The sequence below is a fragment of the Amia ocellicauda genome, chromosome 5 (genome assembly GCF_036373705.1).
Source record: "Amia ocellicauda isolate fAmiCal2 chromosome 5, fAmiCal2.hap1, whole genome shotgun sequence".
NCBI lineage: Eukaryota > Metazoa > Chordata > Actinopteri > Amiiformes > Amiidae > Amia > Amia ocellicauda.
In genome coordinates this window covers 34998798-35019890 of record NC_089854.1, presented here as the reverse complement: position 1 = coordinate 35019890, position 21093 = coordinate 34998798, and the positions used below count along the sequence as shown (strand labels likewise).

At 40.3% G+C, this 21093-nt stretch overlaps 2 protein-coding genes across 3 annotated transcripts; one reads left to right on the top strand and one right to left on the bottom strand.

Moving 5' to 3' along the window:
- Window positions 1–4152: 4152 nt before the first annotated feature.
- Window positions 4153–7103, bottom strand: LOC136750123 (achaete-scute homolog 4). The gene is made up of 2 exons (XM_066704923.1): window positions 6902–7103; window positions 4153–5357 (listed from the first exon to the last, which is right to left on the bottom strand). Exon 2 carries the CDS (start codon window positions 5351–5353, stop codon window positions 4799–4801), a length of 555 nt encoding a protein of 184 aa, XP_066561020.1. The 5' UTR covers window positions 5354–5357; window positions 6902–7103; the 3' UTR covers window positions 4153–4798.
- Window positions 7104–10919: 3816 nt separating this feature from the next.
- prdm4 (PR domain containing 4) lies at window positions 10920–20547 on the top strand. 2 transcript variants are annotated; one of them, XM_066704919.1, is made up of 12 exons: window positions 10920–11070; window positions 12330–12381; window positions 12901–13034; window positions 14157–14345; window positions 15529–16263; window positions 16692–16841; window positions 17510–17628; window positions 17748–17833; window positions 18157–18284; window positions 18387–18713; window positions 18978–19146; window positions 19688–20547. In XM_066704919.1, the coding sequence occupies exons 3-12, from the start codon at window positions 12902–12904 to the stop codon at window positions 20031–20033; spliced, it is 2382 nt and encodes a 793-aa protein (XP_066561016.1). In that variant the 5' UTR covers window positions 10920–11070; window positions 12330–12381; window position 12901; the 3' UTR covers window positions 20034–20547. The 2 variants fall into 2 exon arrangements, with proteins under 2 accessions (XP_066561016.1, XP_066561017.1); XM_066704920.1 differs by lacking the exons at window positions 10920–11070; window positions 12330–12381; window positions 12901–13034; window positions 14157–14345 and adding an exon at window positions 15000–15080.
- Window positions 20548–21093: the final 546 nt, after the last annotated feature.

The window sequence follows — 21093 nt, the reverse complement described above, 5'->3', positions numbered from 1 at the left end:
AACTTACAAACAGCTTTACAGAGTACAATAAAGTGGACTCACAATCAAAATTAAAATATATATGTTCCTTTCTAGAAGTAAAGAATCAACCCGTGAGGTTGTTGTTGGGTCCTCACTTCTCCACCATAACGCTCTCCAAGCAAGCATAGGGAGAGACCTGTACTATAGAGGGCATCTTCTTGGGTATTTGGGTAAATTTATATATAATACCGAGGGTTAATTGTTTTTAACAGATCAAGTGAGTAAACAAATAAATCCTCAGCATTTCCTGTGTACCAGAGGGAGAGTTATTTTTAAGAAGTGCTGGCCTGATTCAGACGCTAATGACATTTTTCCACATACTCCCATTCTGGGATCAGCTCTTGGTGGTTGTATTACATCCTTAGACTTGCAGGAACACGCAGCGGCTCTGCTGGTGGTCCCACACTTCTCCTTGTCTACCTGATATCTTATCGACCATCGCTGACACATCATTGGCACAGACTACCCACCCGTCCTGCAATCTTTCTTCCTCTGAAACATAAACACACTTAGCAGGTCCCCTAGAGGCCTTTATTTTAACAAACACAATCAGGCAAAATATCACCTTGTAGCATGTGGGTGCATGTGTTTCTATGCTGTCTACAGAGGAAGAATCCAATTAATCAGAAGAGTCTGGCAATTGTTTTTGGTCCCATTATTTTCACTCCCTAAAGGTCTGGGGAACTTTTTTACTCTATCTAATCTCCTAAAGCACGGAAATAACTCTCTTAGTCAAGTAAATGCATATCCCCTGCCCCGTGTTGGGATTATTTTATTATATTTTTCTGCACATTTCCACACTTTTCGCCAAGCAACATCATCATCCCTGAAGCAAAATAACAAACAAAGGACAAATGGGATCCACCTTAAATCTGTGAGTGATTTACACTATGCAAAATATTGATCTACCCAAATTAAGAGCCTCTGGTTTGTATGGAGTTGCAGTGAAACATTTAGACTGACTGTCTTAATTTAGTTAACCTGGAATCTTTTTGTATAAGTTGAATCAGTGTTCACCAAACTGAAAATACATCATTGACAAATATGTATATGTTACTGAACAATATTTATTAAGCTATATGAAACTAAATGGGATGTCAAAACTTCTACTTACAACTGTGTCCCATGGTCTTTCTAGGGTGAAGTCCCTTTATTCTGCCATAATGTCAGTTTCATCGTTGTCTTGGAAAATCAATTACAATCACTGAAGTGTGGGTATCAGCGTGAGAGAGGACTGGGGTCCTGCTAGGTCAGATGATGTGGGTCGTGTGTGAACTGATTATAGCTCAGTCCGCTGTGCACCGCATGGACAGTCGCCATAACTGGTGCCACTGGTGTTGTCCAGACTCAAGCCAGAGATGGACTGGACTGTAGGGTCCTGTACATAATCCGAAGCCTGATGTCATATATTCTGAGCAGAAAGTTGATTTAACTTGATTGCAGATATGTTCTAGGTATTGTTATGATTTAACCAACTTTAGTTTAACAAACATGGGGGTTATTTCACATTATTTGGAAATTCCTGGAATAACATTTTCTGGGTAACATTTTTTTTCTTGAAAGCAGATGTGGAAGCATTTTTGTTGTTGTTTTTCCCTGTAGTTTTGCAATAGTCATTTTCTTTGTGGGATCCTTCATATCCTGGGATGAATTTTAAGGCCTGGTCCAAAACCTACAAAGTTTTTGTTTTTTTGTTTCTTTTCAAAAGGCTTGCAAGGACATGGAAAGCATTTCCTAATTCATCCGAGAAAATAGAGACCAGCATGATGTGTGACTAGTGAAGCATACAGGTGAGGAAAGAAGGCTTTCAGTGATAATGAAAGCATAAAATCCTAACAAAAGTGGCTCGACACTTTAGTGTGAATTAGAAACGATTATTAACTGTGTGCAGGCACCCTGGTTTGATGGTTCAGCTCCCACCTTTCAAAAGCAGAAGGAATACTTTACATAAAAGCTTAATCAAAAGACTTGATTTATGAGATACTTATCTGACACACAAACATGAAATTCCTCAGCTGCATCTCTCCTGCAATGATGTCTGACTTTTCCTCTCATCTAGATATGGAGATCTTGTCCTTAATAACACTTATAAAAAGGACCTGTAACTGCAGGAACATGAAGAAAAAACATAATGATACTATGCTGATCTTAAAGGCAAATATGTATTGCGTTTTGGTTTGTCTGTATAGCTCATGTGACATTTAATGAAAAAATATGTTTTTCAGCCTTGCAGAAACCTAAACATTAAAAATGTGTGTTTGGAAGTGACAATAGGCAGAAACAGGAGCACAGGGAATGTCTCTTATGTGGTTCTAACAGGAGTGATTTGAGGAATGCATTCATACAATGTGGGATACTCAAACAAGAGACAATATCTTTTGCCATTATTAAAAACGGAAGAGAGATAAGCGGCCAAAAATGTTTTAAAAACACTGGCTCCTGGGTTGGCTCTATTGTGTGCCATGCTGAAAAGTGCTTTTCAAAGATCTTCTGATAACCATAGCATATCCAGAATGTCAGCTTACTGCTTACGTCATTAAGTGAGGGAGATATGACTGTATCCATGTCTACGTTATTATTTGGATGCTCTGGTTTATATATGTTGCAAAAGACTGTTTCATTTTCATCCTTTTGACCGTGAATTGTATTCCCTGTTGATCATTATTGACTAGAACAATTGATTATTGTTTATTTATTTAAAATAGATTTTACAGTAACCATCCCGATTTATCAACAAATAAAACATACCTTTTTCCCCCCAGAAATTCAGTTATGTAACTAATTACTGTAGCTTTTAAATATTTCTTATGATTTTCATCAGCAGGTGACTGAAAGAAGAAACAATCAAGTTATTTTATTTTATTTTCTAACTATGGGAGGAATAGGCAATGGTAGGCAATGACAGTAGGCAATTTAAAGTCATTGCCTACCTTTGACCATTCCTCCCATAGATGAAATAAGTATTTTCTCTTTCTTGGGTCCCCAACATTTTCTGTTCCAATTTTTCCAATGCAGTTGACTATTTTCAGACATTCACATTCAGTATTGGACTTGGCAAAAATATATACTTTGGATTGAAATGTTTTTGCAATAACTGATCGTCTTAGTGTTTTATATTTACATGTATTTATCAAAATAAAATAAAACTTCAATGTACACCTTTCTTTGCTAAAACCTACTATTTGTTGCATTGAATCAGGTAAATAATAAATCTGGAAGGCACTGTACATTTACAATTATTAAAATGTGATATGCTACTCTGTGGAGATACAGAAATACATGTACTTTACTTCATTATTATTATTTGTTTTAGATACTTTCCTCTAAAAAAGAAAAGGATGTTGAGCAAGGATGCAGAGCAGCATATTGAAGTTTTTAAAAACAGCCCCTGTGCCTGGAGTCTCCCCTGAAGCCAGCTGTAGCATCAGTAGTACAGCCCCGGTGAGATTCAGTAAAGGTAGGAGGTGGTGATTATTGTTTAGTGTGACACAGTTAAAACAGAAATAGTACAACAAGACCAAGTGGCAAGAGATGAATATATAAGAAAGCGTCCTACTCAATCAGTTTTAGATGCCTATCCTTACACTTTGGTTGGAACCAAGCAAAGATGTTTTAACAGCAACTGGTATCAGAAATACCAGTGCCAAGAATACAACAAAAACAGCAGAGCATTGCTATTGTATATGTGTGTAGAGCAGTACATTATAGTACACTTACATTTAAAATAAGATGCAATTAAAAGCATTAAATAGCATTTAAATAACCATTTGTAACATTGTAATTTGTTTTCCAACTGTGCCCCGCCAAAATATTTAGCTGCATGACACCCCTGGTGCCATCCATTAATTTGACATTGGGCCTGGGCCAGGTCTGATTACAATTGGTTTACTAATAATTGACAGTTGTGTATTGAAACGGTTTGATTTATTTGGTTTAAGTTATAGAGATGTATTGAATAAAGTTGGTTTAAGGCTGTTTAATCTTCGTTTTTAATGTTTCTGATCTAATATACATTTCCCAAGAGTCCCCATTTCATTGCTTGATTCGGAAGAGGCACCAATCCTCCCTGAAAAACATTGTTTCAAGATCAAAGATTAATATCGAGAGCCTGTAATACTTAGGCTTCTTATGCTGAGTTTATTCACTGGGACCTTCTACAATCTGAGACACTGCAAAGCATCTGTCATTGTGAACCCCTGATATTCAATACAGTAATACAATAAAGTTTTATATATTTGCAATTTTATTCTCATCTTTTACATTAAGATATTCATTTTATATTCCTTTATTGTTCTAGTTGTTATACAGTTAAAACTAAATTTGTATTTGTTTTAGAGCCCTCAATACAATTTCATTTTGTGTCACTCTATTTCTTTCTGTTTCTATTTCTTTTCCTTTTTGAGTGTGGCAATGGACATCTGAGCAGTGGATGAGTGTGATACGGTCTGATGAGATGTCCTTTACCATGTTCTCTGAGTGCCTGCTTCCAACAGTAAAAGGTTTTCCTTGGCATGGCCTGGGTCCACTCATTAGAGTTGATGCAGCACGAAACGTTTCCAACCTGAGTGATCACCTCTATCCCATGATGCATTATTTCTTCTGTGCTACAAGGAGCGTCGTCCAGGATGACAGTACATGACACTTGTTGTCATCAGGTGGTTTCAGGAGCATCAACAATAATTTGATACATCACTGAGTGTCAGAAACAAATAATTATAAGGAGTCGGTGTTACACTGACAGAGTATTGTGGGGTATTTAAAACAGTACGATAACAGTCTAGCTGCTCATGTCTCCGCTATCGCTGAAGCTGATCTTTGATTCTGCGTCGCTGCTGCAGTCTGTTGTCCTCTGCAGGGACCCCGAAGGACCGGTGGGATTTTTACAAGACAGCGGTCTTTCCTTTGAGGAAGCGTCAGAAACATGGACATCCAGCAGGTCCTGGAGATGTCTGATATAGCTGATGGCTGCTCTGAGGGTCTCCACTTTGCTCAAGCGCTTGTCCTCAAACTCCTGTGGGAGATGCTGGCGGAGACGGGCGTAACCCTCATTCACACAGCGCACCCTCTGTCTCTCCCGCTCGTTGCGTTTCCTGATGAAGGTTGGCTCAAACGAGTAGTCATAGACCCCCAGGTGTTCAGGGAAAGGCACATAGGAGAACCGTCCCGTGTATCTGTGGGGGTAAGCTTGATGCAAACATGAGGGGTCTACAGGAAACGACCACCTGAACGGCTCTCTCAGTGCAACTCCTGGGTGATCCAGCGGGAAACTAATGGACACGGACCTTGGGTTGGGCAGCAGGTCCATGAAACTCTCTGTGTGATCAGTTGTCATCTTCCTGCAAGAAAGAAAAACTAAATGAGATGAGAAAGAGTGCATGGCAAGGTGTTCATAGGTCACCCAACACTTAATAAAACACCACACAGTGAGATTGTATGCACAGCAAGGAATTTAAGCAAAAGTGTAGGCTAACTACAGTTGTTTATTAAGATAATTTGATTATCCATAACGTTATTAAATACTTAGCAAAATATTTATTTCCGATGCAATAGTATATTGTAGTGATGAGATTATTGAAAAACTATGTTATTAAAAATGAACGCTAAAAAATGTTATGATCGCTTACTTTTAAACTATTGACTATAGTCAATAAATGTAATAGCCTAAATACTTTGCATTTATATGGGCTAACTGAAGATTACATTGTTGTTGTTGTTGTTGTTGTTGTTGTTGTTGTTGTTGTTGTTGTTGTTGTCACTGTCCTGAAAATTAATTTAAAAAATCTACAAAGATCCTTGGCTTATCTCTACAATATGCCTATATGCCTATTTGAGAATCGCTTAGGTATCTCCAATACACAAAGTATTTTTACAGACTTGATTACATACATAATTCAACTTTAGCAATGTGTTTAAACTCAACACTACCTGGAAGTGTTTTTTCATTTTTTCATTCTAAACTGCACATTTTAAACACATCAAATCACCCTTGTAATATAGTATATTATTAAATTACATTGTGTGAACTTAAGGTATAGTTAATTGTTTGCAAATGTATTTATTTTATATTCATTTCACCACAATTCCTGATGTCATGCTGCTGAGATATTCTGCATGTAAAGCACCCAGACCAGTTCCACCATGCAGAAAAAAGCTAGCTATTTATTTCCTTTTAGCCATCAATTTCACATATCCTTTGTTCCTAGAAATATATGCATTAACTCAACTGTGTTTCATTGCAGCCTACATTATTACAAGATACCTTGTTTCTCTCAATTATTAAAATATTAAATGAACTTTATATATTTATATATAAATTATTATATTTGTATTCAATATTGTGTCCTGAGAAGATACCTTATAGTATAGTTGAGTTTCTCTGTTAATATAGCCTGTTAAGTTTATAGTTAACTTAATATGTAATATTAAGTTAACCATATTTCAATTAATTAAAGTATTCAGTAGCTGAAAACAGTATGAAAGTATACAGTATGAAACTCTCAATATTTATTTTTCCTGCTAAAAGTCCCATAATATTTCCCCCCATATCCTTCTACTAGAATTATGTATTTGTTTTAAATATAATTTAACATAATCTGTTTATAACTAACTTGATGATAAAATATCCTTATACTGTTTTGAAGCGGTCATTGGTGCTTTGCATAGTGAAAAAATCATAGGTGTTGTATCAACACAAAAGTTATTGAAACTCAGTTAAGGATACTTATTATGTTCATAATAAAATCAAAACAATAATATTTTTCGAACTGCAATGACTTTTAGATATTTTCTGTAAAATGTGGAACTTTGTCTTTACGACAGAGTCTGTTCAGATTCCTCAAAAGAAAAACAAAATACATAATGTTTTGCAGTTTTTACTTACCTCAATGGACTGTCCCTGCCTGTGTCCTTAACATAGTCACACAGTTGCTCTCAGTTTACCAATATACCTTTCTGTATCTTTTTCTCTGAGAAAAACGTCAGAGCTTCTGGTTCTAACAACCCATTTAAGATTCAGCATTTCACCTTCTAGCCATTAAAAGAAAACTTTATTAATCTTCCAGTGTGACTAATACTACCCAGCTGCAAATCGGAAGCTTGACAGAAGCAGAAGGTGCTATGCTGTTATTATCAGCTTTATGTTTTTTTTTTTTTTTTGAGGTTTACTGAGATGAGATCAACAGAATGATAACCACACACAGCTCAAAGCTTAGCCTCCCTTTTTTTTTAATTCTTTTATGAACTAATTTCCGATTCTTTGTAAAGTGTTGCTTTGTATCATATTTCAGCAATAGGATTATAATCTGAAAACCCGTTCTCACGTTTTGACTGTTTTTCGTTGTGTTACCCACAAGAGGATTCTTATTCAAATCAGTGCTTTGCTTGTTAACTCAAGTGTCACAGCTTTAGTCTGCCACCCTGGTCCTGGGGGATCTCTGTGTCTGCTGGTTTTTATTCCAATTGAACTCTTAATTTCACCCTTTACTGAACTAGTGATCGTCTTATTTCAGTCCTGTCAGTGTTTTTCAGAACGTAAAACATGTGCAGATCATTCAGGTGATCAGGTGACAGCCGGGCTGGACCAGGGCTGCCAACCACTGATGGAGCAGAGGTCCCAGAGAGCCCCGGACCGCACAGGACCTCCAGGCAGTGGCTGAAGGTCCTGATCATGGACTCATTAAGACAATCAGTGCTTCAATTATGAGGTTCAGATTAGGATTGGCCATGCACCGGCTCCGGAGCCCGGAGCCAGCGGGGCTGGACAGTTTTTGTTTGTTGTGCTCTGCAGCCAGAGCGGAGCTGGAGCTGGCATTGCTGAAGCCGGAGCGGAGCTCATCGGAGCGCTCCGGAGCCTGGAGCCAGAGCTGAGGTCATGGAGCTGCTCCACTCTTCCCCCCTTCATTAAACTCACCCAGACATTTCTTAAATTAACAAAATATATAAATTCATAGGCATTGTTGTGTGTTGGGGGTTATAAAATAAGATCAGTTCTCACTCCAGCTATTAGAACATAATACATTATTTTTTATTATGTTTTATTTTATTACATCTTCACTTTCTCACTCTTTTCAAGAAGTGATTCTATGATCTCAGGGCATCTCTGATAAACCACTTGCAAAATAAGTAAAGTCCATTTTAACTCTAAAGTTGTAAGTATTTCCAAATTATTTTATTCCTACCAAATTCTTCATCTGCCTAAATTAACCTCATTTTATAGCCCTGCACCTTGTTTGCCACTTTTGTGATATGAAAATACCCTTTCAGGGGGGGATTGTGAAATGTCAACCTAAAGGAGGGTGTGGGAAATTAGACCACGATGGCGGGGGGGGTTGAGAGCAAATTGTACACTGATAACATTTTTAACGACATATTCAATAGAGTACTTAAAATAACCAGACATACTACATACACTACTTGGCCAAAAGTATGTGGAAACCTGCTCATCAAATGTCTCATTCCAAAATCATGGGCATTAATATGGAGTTGGTCCACCCTTTGATGTAATAACAGCCTCCACTCTGCTGGGAAGGCTTTCCACTAAATGTTGGAACATTGTTGAGGGGATTCCAGCCATAAGAGCATTAGTGAGGTCGGGCACTGATGTTGGGCGATCAGGCCTGGCTCACAGTCGGCTTCCATTCATCCCAAAGGTGGGATGGGGTTGAGATCAGGGCTCTGTGCAGGCCAGTCAAGTTCTTCCACACCAATCTCGACAACTATTTCTGTATAGACCTCACTTTGTGCACGGGTTGTCATTCTGAAACAGGCCTTCCCCAAACTGTTTCCACAAATTTGGAAGTGCAAAATCACCCTGAATGTGTAATTGTAGGCTGTAGCATTAAGATTTCCCTTCATTAGGACAAAGGGGCCGAGCCCTGAGACCATTATTCCTCCTCCAAACTTTACAGTTGGTCTATGCATTCATGCAGGTAGCGTTCTCCTGGCATCTGCCAAACCCAGATTCCTCCGTCGGACTGCCAGATGGTGAAGCGTGATTCATCACTCCAGAAATCGAATTTCCACTGCTCCCAGGTCAAATGGTGGTGAGCTTAAGACCACTCCAGATGACGCTTGGCATTGTGCATGGAGATCTTAGGCTTGTGCGGCTGCTCGGCCATGGAAATCAATTCCACGAAGCTCCTGACAAACAGTTCTTCTGCTGATGTTGCTTCCAGAAACAGTTTGGCACTCGGAAGTGATTGTTGCAACCAACAAAAGACTACGTACTGCAGCACTCAACAGTCCCATTCTGTGAGCTTGTGTGGCCGACCACTTCACGGCTGAGCTGTTGTTGCTCCTAGACATTTCCTCTTAACAACAACAGCACTTACAGCTCGCATGGGCAGCTCTAGCAGGGCAGAAATTTGACAAACTGACTTGTTGAAAAGGTAGCATCCTATGACAGTGCCACATTGAAAGTCATTGAGCTCTCAGTAAAGTTCATTCTACTGCCAATGCTTGTCTAAGGAGATTGCTGTGTGGCTTGATTTTACAGTGGCTCTCAAAAGTATTCACCCGTCTTGGACTTTTCCACATGTCATTGTGTTACAACATGAAATCAGAATGGATTTAATCAGGAGTTTGTGCATAAAAGAAGTAAAAAAGGAAACGATATAGATAATGATCACATCAAAGTTTGCACAGTTTTTTGTGGCTCCGGAGCTGGAGCTGGTTAAAAGCATACAGAGCTGGAGCTGCAAGTGTGGAGCCACTCTGGAGCCAGAGCCAGCAAACCCAGAGCACTGCCAACCCTAGTTCAGAGCTGGGCTGGAATGAACACCAGGAAAACCCATAGATCTTTGGGGTTATGGGAATCCCATTCTTATAATATTAATGTTGGAAGTAATTAAAAATCTCTCAAATCCAACTGTTTATGGTATTTCCAGCTCAAACCTACACATCATCATCATCACCATCATCATCATCATCATTATTAGGAATATGTCATGCACTTCATCTGAGTTCTTATGTTAATCACATGTATAACAGGGTTAGGGTAAGGGTAAGTGTGGGTTCATGTGCGCAACATCATAACTCAGATGATGTTCATGATGTATTGATGTTTAATTCCTATAGTATGCATATATTAATTAATTTAAGTAATACTGGTACCTTATTGTAAAGTGTTACCATTTATTATAATAGAAGAACTAGTAGCATGTTTGCATGTTTTTCATTAGATATTTCTGAAAATAAATAAATAATACATTGCATTTATATTTATTCATTTTTAATTTCGGCACAAATTGTCCTCCACATTGTTCAGGGTAATTAAGGTAAAACTCTAAGCTGTTGACTAGTTTACTTTTGAAAAGCATTCAGATGTTTGGTATGGCTACAATTAATATAAACTAATATAAAATAGATAAACTTTGCTAAGCTTCAGCTTTTTTATACAGTTTTTTTTTAATAACTTTGTGTGTCTAATTGAATTGAATTGTGTATATATGAAGTACAAACTTCAGGACTTTATGGTGCAATTTCATCTTCACCTTGAAGACCTCGACAAACACTACACGAATCCAAGAGAATCAGACTCTTTTCCAGTAAAACAGTGAATCAAACCAACGAATCTTTTTAATTCTAGACTAGACATTCGGTTCTTGTTGCGCAGATTCCCGCTGTTCTGCGCAGATCTGCAGAATCCCACCCATCCCATTGATGGAGCAGCGCAGACCTGCGGAAGTCTGCGCTATACGAACATGACCAAAGCAGATGAGCAACATTTCTCCGACGCACTGCGTATGACGTCAGACGTGCGCTTAAGGGCTGGCTAGATAACCGTCAGGGATCGTCTACATTTTATATTCCTAGAAATTGAAGCAATCGTTGTAAAAAAATTGATTGCGGGGTACAATGCAACACATTTACTTTATTTATTGCATTCGGCGATGAATCGATATATATTAGAGGACTCGGCGCTCGGTACACTATGTGTATGGACATTTATACGTTTACGTAAAACAAACCTGTGTACCTCTATTTTTGGACATGCCCAGAAGAGACGCTGTCCATGCAATGATGAACCAGGGAAGAATACCTTTCTCTGAGGTTAGTTCTTCCAAATATTAATTATCAACACATACGACAAAACACACACGCATATATATAGAGAGAGGGATTAACAAATGTGCGACCCTCTTTTATATAGAGGGATATTAATAGATTAACAGCCCCCTTAGTTTAGGTACGAAGTTTGTTGTTTCGCAGTGTGTTGTTCTAATATGTTGTTTCTGTGGCTGGCTCATTTTTGTATTTATATTATTATATTATGCTGTGCGTTTAATTTATTTTGAAGTACACTCATCAAAAGTTCGTTTAATCCTTTTTAATCGAGTTATAGTTGTTCCTGAGGATGTGTCTGTTCAGTTGTACACACTGTGCTATAGTCGTGAATTATCTAATGCAGTGTAGTAGTAGATGACGATTCAAATTGTTGTCCATTATTAATTTTTATTAATGTTACATGCATATATTGACCATTGTTTGTAATTGTCGCGATATGGAAATCAATAAGCATGTATTTCTTCTTTAGCAGTATCAGCAATACAGATATCCTGGGGAAAACTAAAGGAAAGTGTGTATGTCAACATATGGCACTTTCTCTGATACGTTATTAACTATACATCGCTACCACACCTGCCTGGCTGGTGCGTTTTTTGACCACAAAACAACAACACAGTTCTTCAGTGGCCAAACAATAGCAATAATATGAAATACTAGTATTTATTTAACTTCGTAACGAATTGCATTGTTCGAAATGAAGGCTAAGAAGAATTATTTAAATTATTGATATCAGTAATTTATAACTATATGCCCTTGCTGGTGGTTTCCTTTCATGGTGTTTGTTTTATTTTGGCAGATATAGAAGTGTTGGCCGGTGAACTTTTTGTTGTTTATTATTAAATATTAAATTAAATGAGGGAATGAATTTAAATGAATAAAAAGCTCACTTGCAAAATACATTCATTCCTTTATAGAATTGAACATTTTTGAATTCTCCATTTGGCTGCAACAATGTATAAGTCAGCTCAAAGGAAACTGTACTGTTTGGCTATCCACAACTATCAAGAGGATGTAATGTGCTTGGCCTATCTGTGACCGAGAGTTGTATAGCCTACTGTCAAAATTAAAAAGATAATTGTTTACCAATGTTGCATTAGTTCTAATATGTTGAATAATGTTAATTACTTCACTGTTACTGCTCACTACAATAATTGGCACGTTATATTGCTTGTTGTGAAACTGCTAAATTAATACAAGTTCATTTCTCATTTTTTGTTTCCTTTGTTTGTTTGGTTATACTTTAGATGGAGTAATGCAACCTTCAAAAGTTGGCATGAACTAAAGCACACATATCAGGTATTTATTTTTTTGTATGTTTTTAGTTTAAATTAATTGTACATGTATTTATTTGTGTAACCCATGTATAAAACTGTATAACTTGGGGCTAATGATGGGCCCATCCCTGATCCCTGATCCCTGATCCTTGAAGGGAATACATATAGTTAGTTGGAGTTGTAAATTACATTTTGGGAGAGGGGCCCGGACCCTGACCCCACCCACAGCAGTATAAATACAGGGCTCAAACACTACTGACCACTACTTTCCCTCCATCGTCGCCGTCTAACTTTTGCAGGGAACTCCCTGGCTGGTCCACACCGCAGGTACTGTAACACAAATATCTGGATTTGAAAATAAAAGTAGTTCATCCTGACAGAAATGTAATTGGTGAATCAGTGGTTTTATCTTGAGAATAAAATGAGAGAGCCTCCAATTCACGCTGGTGGTGGAGGTGGTTTATTAGTATACAAACTTTCTGCCACAGTTAGTGTTTGTGAGAAGCTGCTGCTACATCACCCCACCCTGTTTCTGTCCCAGAATGAATGACATGAACCTGAGCCCAGTGGGGATGGACGCACTAAGTGTGTCCTCTGTGACTGGAGCCATTCCCGTGGGCTCTGGGCACCTGGGCCTGCCAGCTTCGCCCACTCACAATGCCATCACCACAACAGGTGAGCCACTACACACACATTACTGCTTTTGACATGCTGAAATCAGCCAGGAAGGGGATACACACAGTGTTATTTTCTTGGGGGGGGGGGGGGGGGAGTTTAGTTTTTTAGATGCATACATTTCCCCGCTCTTCAATATTTATTTTTTTGTATAAAGTCTCTGGTAAGATATGTTATCTGTCCAACACGTCTCTCTGCCTGGCAGTTTCATTGCCTGCTGGCAGCTCAGCAGTGAAGCGTTGAGATGCAGGAGTTGCAGATAGATTTGTTCAGGGTCAGATCATCCTTTCGTATTTGTTCTCATGTAATACTTTGCAACATTAAGACTTAAAAGATGTGTTGACCCCATTTAATTGTGAATTGCACAGACTGAATATTTCATAAATTAACAAATTGTCCTCAGCGTAACACAGCTAAGTGCCAGAGCTGACCATAACAAAACTATTTAAGTTTTTAGATGCCAGTGTTGTTTTATAGTAATTTGTAAAACAAACATCGACATGGAGCGTGTCTGCTCATGTTTTTAAGAGCCATAGGCATTCATGGTTTTCTTTTTTTTAGATAATGTAGTTTTGAGACACTTCATAACCCCTTTAAGCATGCAGTAACTTGAGTTACTAAATAGGATTCATGGATTGAATTTCATGTTTTCTTCCAACATCAGCATCTTGGTTAATATAAGGGAACATACAGGTAGTCACAGGAGGATCGCAAACAGATGGTTTATGTGTCCTCATGTAGTTTTATTAGTGTATAAATAATGTTTCTATTCCATTTTATTGTATTACCAACTTTTAACACTGAAAAGGTTAAAACTCACCAAAACAATAGCAGCCGTCCAGAGCTCGAAAGGGAGTCTGTTGTGGGTTTTCAGGTTATGCCGCGTCAGCATGGCCCCATAGAGAAGCAGAGAGGGAGAAAACTACAAGAGCACAGGATTTGTCTTCTGCAGAAACCCCCTCTTATCACAAGGCTAAATGTTAACATCTTCTACACTCCTACCAACACACGACGACATATAAACCATATCCCTTCAAAAATGTGATAGCTGTCCATTTACTCAGCATCCTACTGTTTGATTGTGGATGTGTTGTAATCCACATGCTCTGTCCTTTTCCTTAGGCATGCCAGTGGCAATCCCGAATCTGGGGCCTTCCTTGGGTTCCTTGCCTTCTGCCCTCTCTCTCATGTTGCCCATGGGGCCTATCGGAGAGAGGAGTGTTATGTGTGGCATCCCAGAGAGGAATTACACACTCCCGCCTCCTCCCTACCCCCACCTGGAGGGCAGCTACTTCAGACACATCTTGCCTGGTGAGTTAAACTGCAGTTGTGTAAAGCATTCCCCGTTTCCACAGTTAGTTATGAATGTCTTCTGTATTGACCCTTTTTGTCAGTTGTAATTAGTGGCAATAATTATGGGAAGAAATGTCAACTGAAATGTTTTCTGCTTTGGTCGATACTGATGGGTCTAAAAAGCAAAAATCAGACGATAATAGAGAATGTGCAATGTGTCTTTACTCTTATATACATTAATATGCCAAAACAGGTGTGTATAGTTTTAAAAATCAAGTATAGTTTTGATAAAAGTTAATTCATGATGAGGGTCCTCTTAGTTTTTTTTTTTTAGATTTCTGAATGGTAATTATTCTGTTGAATTCCTGTTCTAGAATATAATTATACAGTGAGGGAAAAAAGTATTTGATCCCCTGCTGATTTTGTACGTTTGCCCACTGACAAACAAATGATCAGTCTATAATTTTAATGGTAGGTGTATTTTAACAGTGAGAGACAGAATAACAACAAAAAAATCCAGAAAAACGCATTTCAAAAAAGTTATACATTGATTTGCATGTTAATGAGGGAAATAAGTCACAGAGGTCAGACGTTTCTTGTAGTTGGCCACCAGGTTTGCACACATCTCAGGAGGGATTTTGTCCCACTCCTCTTTGCAGATCCTCTCCAAGTCATTAAGGTTTCGAGGCTGACGTTTGGCAACTCGAACCTTCAGCTCCCTCACCGTTCTCATGATCATTGAAACTCCATGAGGTGAGATCTTGCATGGAGCCCCAGACCGAGGGAGACTGACAGTTATTTTGTGTTTCTTCCATTTGCAAATAATCGCACCAACTGTTGTCACCTTCTCACCAAGCTGCTTGGCGATGGTCTTGTAGCCCATTCCAGCCTTGTGTAGGTCTACAATGTTGTCCCTGACATCCTTGGACAGCTCTTTGGTCTTGGCCATGGTGGAGAGTTTGGAATCTGATTGATTGATTGCTTCTGTGGACAGGTGTCTTTTATAGAGGTAACGAGCTGAGATTAGGAGCACTAAATTATAGACTGATCATTTCTTCGTCAGTGGGGAAAATGTACAAAATCTGCAGTGGATCAAATATTTTTTTCCCTACTGTATATATACCAGGAATACCTGTTTGAGTTGATGACAAGTTCCTGTTCACAGCAGTAATGGTGCGCTCTCTTTCCTAATGTGCGTCAGGTATTTTGTCATACCTGGCTGATAGACCACCGCCGCAGTACATTCACCCCGGCACCCTCAACATGGACACTTCCCTCCCCGGGCCCAGCAACCCCTCCTCCATTGACCCCTACCAGTCTGGCGGGGCAGTGGGACTGGAGCCCAGCATGGTAGCTCTGGACTCCCGGCAGGTGGGTGCCCATGGGGGCTCCAGCCTCCATCAGGGCGGCGGCCACGAGCTGGATGGGGGCCTGTCCCTGGGCTCACGGGGGGCCAGCCCCATCTCCCCGGACAGTATGGGCGGAGACATGGCGATGGACAGGGTGGTGGCTGAGTCGCAGCAGCTCAGTGGGAGCTCCAGGAGCCACGAGGGGCTGGGGGTGGACTCGGGGGGGATGTCGTCCGAGGCCCACGCAGGTGTCATCCCCCTGCATGCAGGGGGGCTGGAGCTACCTGTTGTCATGGAAGCAGAGCATCTGGGAGGCAGGGTCTCCGACGGCGGTTTGGGGGAGCCCCTGCACTCAGTGGCGATGAGCTCGGGCTCCGTCAGCGTGGTGCTGTCCAGCGCCCACCCCATCACCCCTCTGGAACCCGTGTCCATTCACAGCTCCAACATGGGCATGGAGGCAGTCACTGTGTCCCCAATCACTGCCGAGGTGTCTCTGGGCCCCGATAACCTGCTGCTCGTCCCCTCATCTCTGCAGCTGGAGGACTCCAACTCCAATAAAGAGAACATGGCCACCTCCTTCACCATTTGTGAGTAAAAGGGTCTCAAGGGATTGATGGCTGTTAGAAGTGCATGGTACACAACAGGGGTGGCCAAATCTCATGAACTGAGAGCCTCAAACCAAAGTCATAATAGAGCAAGCCACAGTTTGGCCACCCCAGGGATTGTCACTGCTGTCAAACGATTGTGGTTTCTTATAACTTGGTTTCTAATCTCCAGTTCAGATGGCCAGACTCTTTAGTAGCTTGTCATTCTTTACATTGATAGTTGTAGCATGAGAGACAAATTACAAAAGGGAAAGTTTGCATAGACCTTTTTTCTTTGTATTGATAATGTGTTCCACCTGTATAGGTATAGACATTTATAGATTCACAAGATCAAATGTTTACTTCACTTTTCTATAACTGTGAATCAGAGTTGATCATTAACCCATTTAGTTTTTGTTCCTGCTGTCTAGGGTGCACCCTGTGTGATCGGTCCTACCCCTCAGACTGCCCCCAGCACGGCCCTGTCACCTTCATCCCTGACTCGCCCATTGAGAGCCGCGCCAGGCTGTCTGTGCCCCGGCAGCTCGCCCTTAGAGCCTCTGTCATCGGGGAGGACGCCGGTACGCACAGCACATGTCTCTCTGCTTTTCTTCTTTTCTGTTGTGGAAATTGAGAAGATCAACCAATTCCCTGTAGGCTCAAGCCCCTGTGCAGTTGCACAAAGAATAAGATGCCAAACTCACAGCAGGCAGGTCTCTGGTCACTGCCAGGCCATCACTTTCCAGAGGAGGCCACATGATTAGCAGAGCTATTACAAAGGGAGAGAGAGTGAGAGCCGGTCAGGGATAACTGTGTTCTCTGTAGTCCAGCGCCACCATGTGGTTTCTCAGGTGCCTGCAGCTTCAGGTGTGAACTATCATCAAATCCTGTAAGTGAGATGATAGACAGGCTGTTGGCATTCTGGGCCTGAAGTATGAAAAATAGCTGTCAAAATAATGACAAAGAGGCTCTGACTGCTTGTGTCTTATCCCTCCTAAAGAGAACAGGGTTTACAGGAGTGAACCGCGTTTAGTAATTGGTGATACCAAATTGGGGTCAAAAAGGGGGGAACCTTATTAGATCATATAAATAAAATAAAATAAAAGACTCCCTGAAGTGAAGACATACTCCAGCCACTAACACACATTTTTTGCTGTAACATCCTTCCTGTTCATTCTCTTTGCTCTTTGGTGCAGCAATGCTGTGGTGTGGAGTTAGTTTACACTGATGTGTTTTCATCTGTTTGCAGGTGTGTTTGCACGAGAGCCTATTCCTGTGAGGACCTGCTTTGGGCCAATGGTAGGGCAGCACTGTAGCTCTTTAGATGTCTCTGACTGGTCAAACAAGACTCCTCACAACATCTGGAAGGTAACTATCAAACCCTGCAAAATGTGAGGCTAAAACTCTGCAAGTGGATTAGGGCCTTTTCAAATGAGAGAAACCTGCCTTCGTAAATGCAGCAAATTGTTTGTTCTGCCTTGTCTTAGATGTTCCACGACAACGTTCTGGAGTTCTACATTATAACTGCAGATGAGAATGAATGCAACTGGATGATGTTTGTTCGCAAAGCAAGGTAAAACAAAATTCTGGGACAGATAAATCACTTAATATTGCATGGAATACCACAAAAGTATGCAGAAACAGATTTGTATTGTATTTGTATGTATCGGCAAAGTTGTTTGACACTTGTAGGATGCTGCCTTAAGGTGATATATGTATTTAACCTTTCACACACTCGCTGAATGAATTGCATCTCTGAATAAAATAACATATGTTAAACATATTATTTTAAATCTTTCTGACTGCCATGAAAAAACTTAATTGATAATTGCTTCTTTTCATGGTTACAATACTTCACTTTATGTGGATTCATTGGGATACTTGTTCTTCTCACAGAAGTGGCGAGGAGCAGAATCTTGTAGCTTACCCTCATAATGGGAAGCTGTATTTCTGCTCGTCGAGGGAGATTTTGCCCGACCATGAGCTCCTCTATTACTACAGTAGAGACTATGCCAGGCAGATGGGTAAGTAAAGCCTCTGCAGGGTTAATAAAGGACGATAAATGCTTTCATATTAATGTTGAACTTATTAGTGAACATTATTATGTTTCCTTTTCCCACTGACAGGTGTTCCCGAAGTGCCAAACGCACATGTCTGTCACTGTGGCAAGGAATGTGCGTCCTACACAGACCTGAAGTCCCATCTGGGCAGTCACAGTCAAGCCCACAGTCCCCCCCCGGCCCATGGCATTAAGCTGGGAGGTGGCCACTGGCCTGGTCATACCAGAGAGAAGAAGTTCAAGTGCAGCATGTGCTCTCGGGCGTTTGCGTCATCCACGAAACTCAATGTGCACTTTATGGGACATGTGGGCATGAAGCCCCACAAGTGTGACTTCTGCAGCAAAGCTTTCAGCGACCCGAGCAATCTCAGGACACACCTGAAAATCCACACAGGTACAGGTGTCTATCTCCACCCACTGAACCCCCCACAGCCACCTGGATTCCCACGTGTTCTCTCACATATCCTTCACAGTATCAACATTTCCAGATTTGAAGGATAAAAAACTAAAAATGCTTTGAGCCCAAACTTAATTCCAATAGTAGGTTATTCCAAATATTGTTTTTGAGATCTGTGTTTAAGGGTTCTAGTCTGTTTGAATATTTTTGTGTGTAATCGTATGAATGCAATAATCCAGTTTATTTATGTGTCTGCCTCAGGACAAAAGAACTACAGGTGTACCATTTGTGAGAAGTCGTTCACACAGAAGGCTCACTTGGCATCGCACATGGTCATCCACACGGGCGCCAAGAACTTGAAGTGCGACCACTGTGACAAGATGTTCATGCGGAGGCAGGATCTCAAACAGCACGTGCTCACTCACACACAGTAAGCAGGATGCCCATACCGTTTGGACATCCCACATGGCTCTTTTATGCACTTTATGCTTAAGGCCCCAATTCAGATCTTCCATTGACATTAGATCTCGGTTTATAATTGCAACAGGTCTTGCAAAGTGTGTAACATCAACTGAAGTGTTTATAGCTAGAATTGGCAAATGGATTCACTAGTTCACAACAGAAGTGATTTTCAAATCTGACCTCTATTGTAACATTATTTCAGTATTGGGTGCAAATGCAACCTCAGTACTGTAATATATTGGTAATAAAATACTTTTAATCTTCACTAACACAAGCGCTTAACAGATTTTTAACACAATAGCAGTTGCCGCAGTGTTTTGAAGCATTTAGCTACTAGCAGTGTGATATTTTGCTATTCGAAGGTGGAGCTGTCCTGCTGAAAAAAGGCCTGAGCAGAGTGCTTTGTAAATGTAGGCTTTTAAGTGTAATTTTAACATCTGTTGTGGAGCGCCACACTTCAATCATCGGGTAGTTGAAATGCATTCAGTTTGTCTTGGTTCTTTTTTCAGGGAACGACAGAAGAAGTGCCCTAAATGTGATAAACTCTTCTGGCGGACAAACCACTTGAAGAAACACCTGAACTCTCATGAAGGCCGGAGAGACTATATCTGCGAGAAGTGCACCAAAGCCTTCCTGACCAAGTACCACCTCACCAGACACCTGAAGATCTGCAAAGGGCCCAAGACAGGGGAATCGGTGCAAGACCTGGATGAGGAGGAGGAGGAGGAAGAGGAAGAGGAGGAGGAGGAGGAGGAGGAGGAAGTACACAGGTTGATTGAGCCATCTAGCCAGGAGACTTGTGGATTAAATGGTGGGGGATACACCACAGACAAAACTATTCCAAGGAACAAGTAACTGGACATCTGTGTCATACCATTGTGTTTGCATGCGTTTTTTTTTTTTGCTTATTTGTCCCTCTTTTTTCTCCTCCCTTTTCATGTATTGTTTTTATTAAGTTCACTTTTAACCATATGGTAACTATGGCAACTGCATTTGGCTGATTATCAAAGAGTATGAGTAAGGCAGAGGTTATGCATACGTCCTCAAATATATATGATATAATTTGATCACTGTTGTTTGTCGAGACATCAATTTATTCATTTCATTACTTTGTGTACCTGTTTTATGCAAGGGGGATGTATTCTGTGTAATACATCTCCCTGTCTTTGTTAGGGGAGCCCCTCCACTGCTGTGCTCCACTATGCATGGGGAAGTAACCAGACTGAGGTATTTCTCTCAGCTGGTTGATCACACAACTTTTAATTTACTTTATTTAATCCCTGTAACACATTCAACACTAATTTAAAAGTTTATTTTTTACTAGCCATGTGCAGAAACAGATGTTTAATCAATTAAATTATTTTAGTCATTCCTTTTGCAGTGTTTTAAAAACATACAAGACTGTTGCAGCTTCTAAAAATGTTGGTGGCAGTGTATAAGTAAAGAATCTGTGATTTGTCCTTCAAAAACAAAAGCTTCATGCTTGTGTGTGTGTGTTAGTAACTCTAGGATCAGCTCCAGGTCCCACAGAATCCACAGCAGCAGAATGGCTGGGCAGCTCGACCCAGACTACAGTGGCCTGTGCGTGATGAAGGCCCTCCTATTCTCCGTGAGATGCTGCACAGTGACCACTGCTCCACCTGTAGCATTGCAGTATTGTTTGGTTATCGTCAATGGATCTACTGCACCTTTATTTATTTTAAATTTTATTGGGGGTGGGGGTTATATATTGCTGGAAAAAAACAAATCAGGCAATTCTCCCAATCTTTAATTTACTATGCAAAGGATATTCTGATTATGTTATTATTGTCAGAGCTGCATATATAGGGACTCAATATACTATCTCCAAACGATTTTGAAATGGGGCCTTACCGAAAATAGTGGCCATTTAACTCAAATCTCCTAGATGGGATAC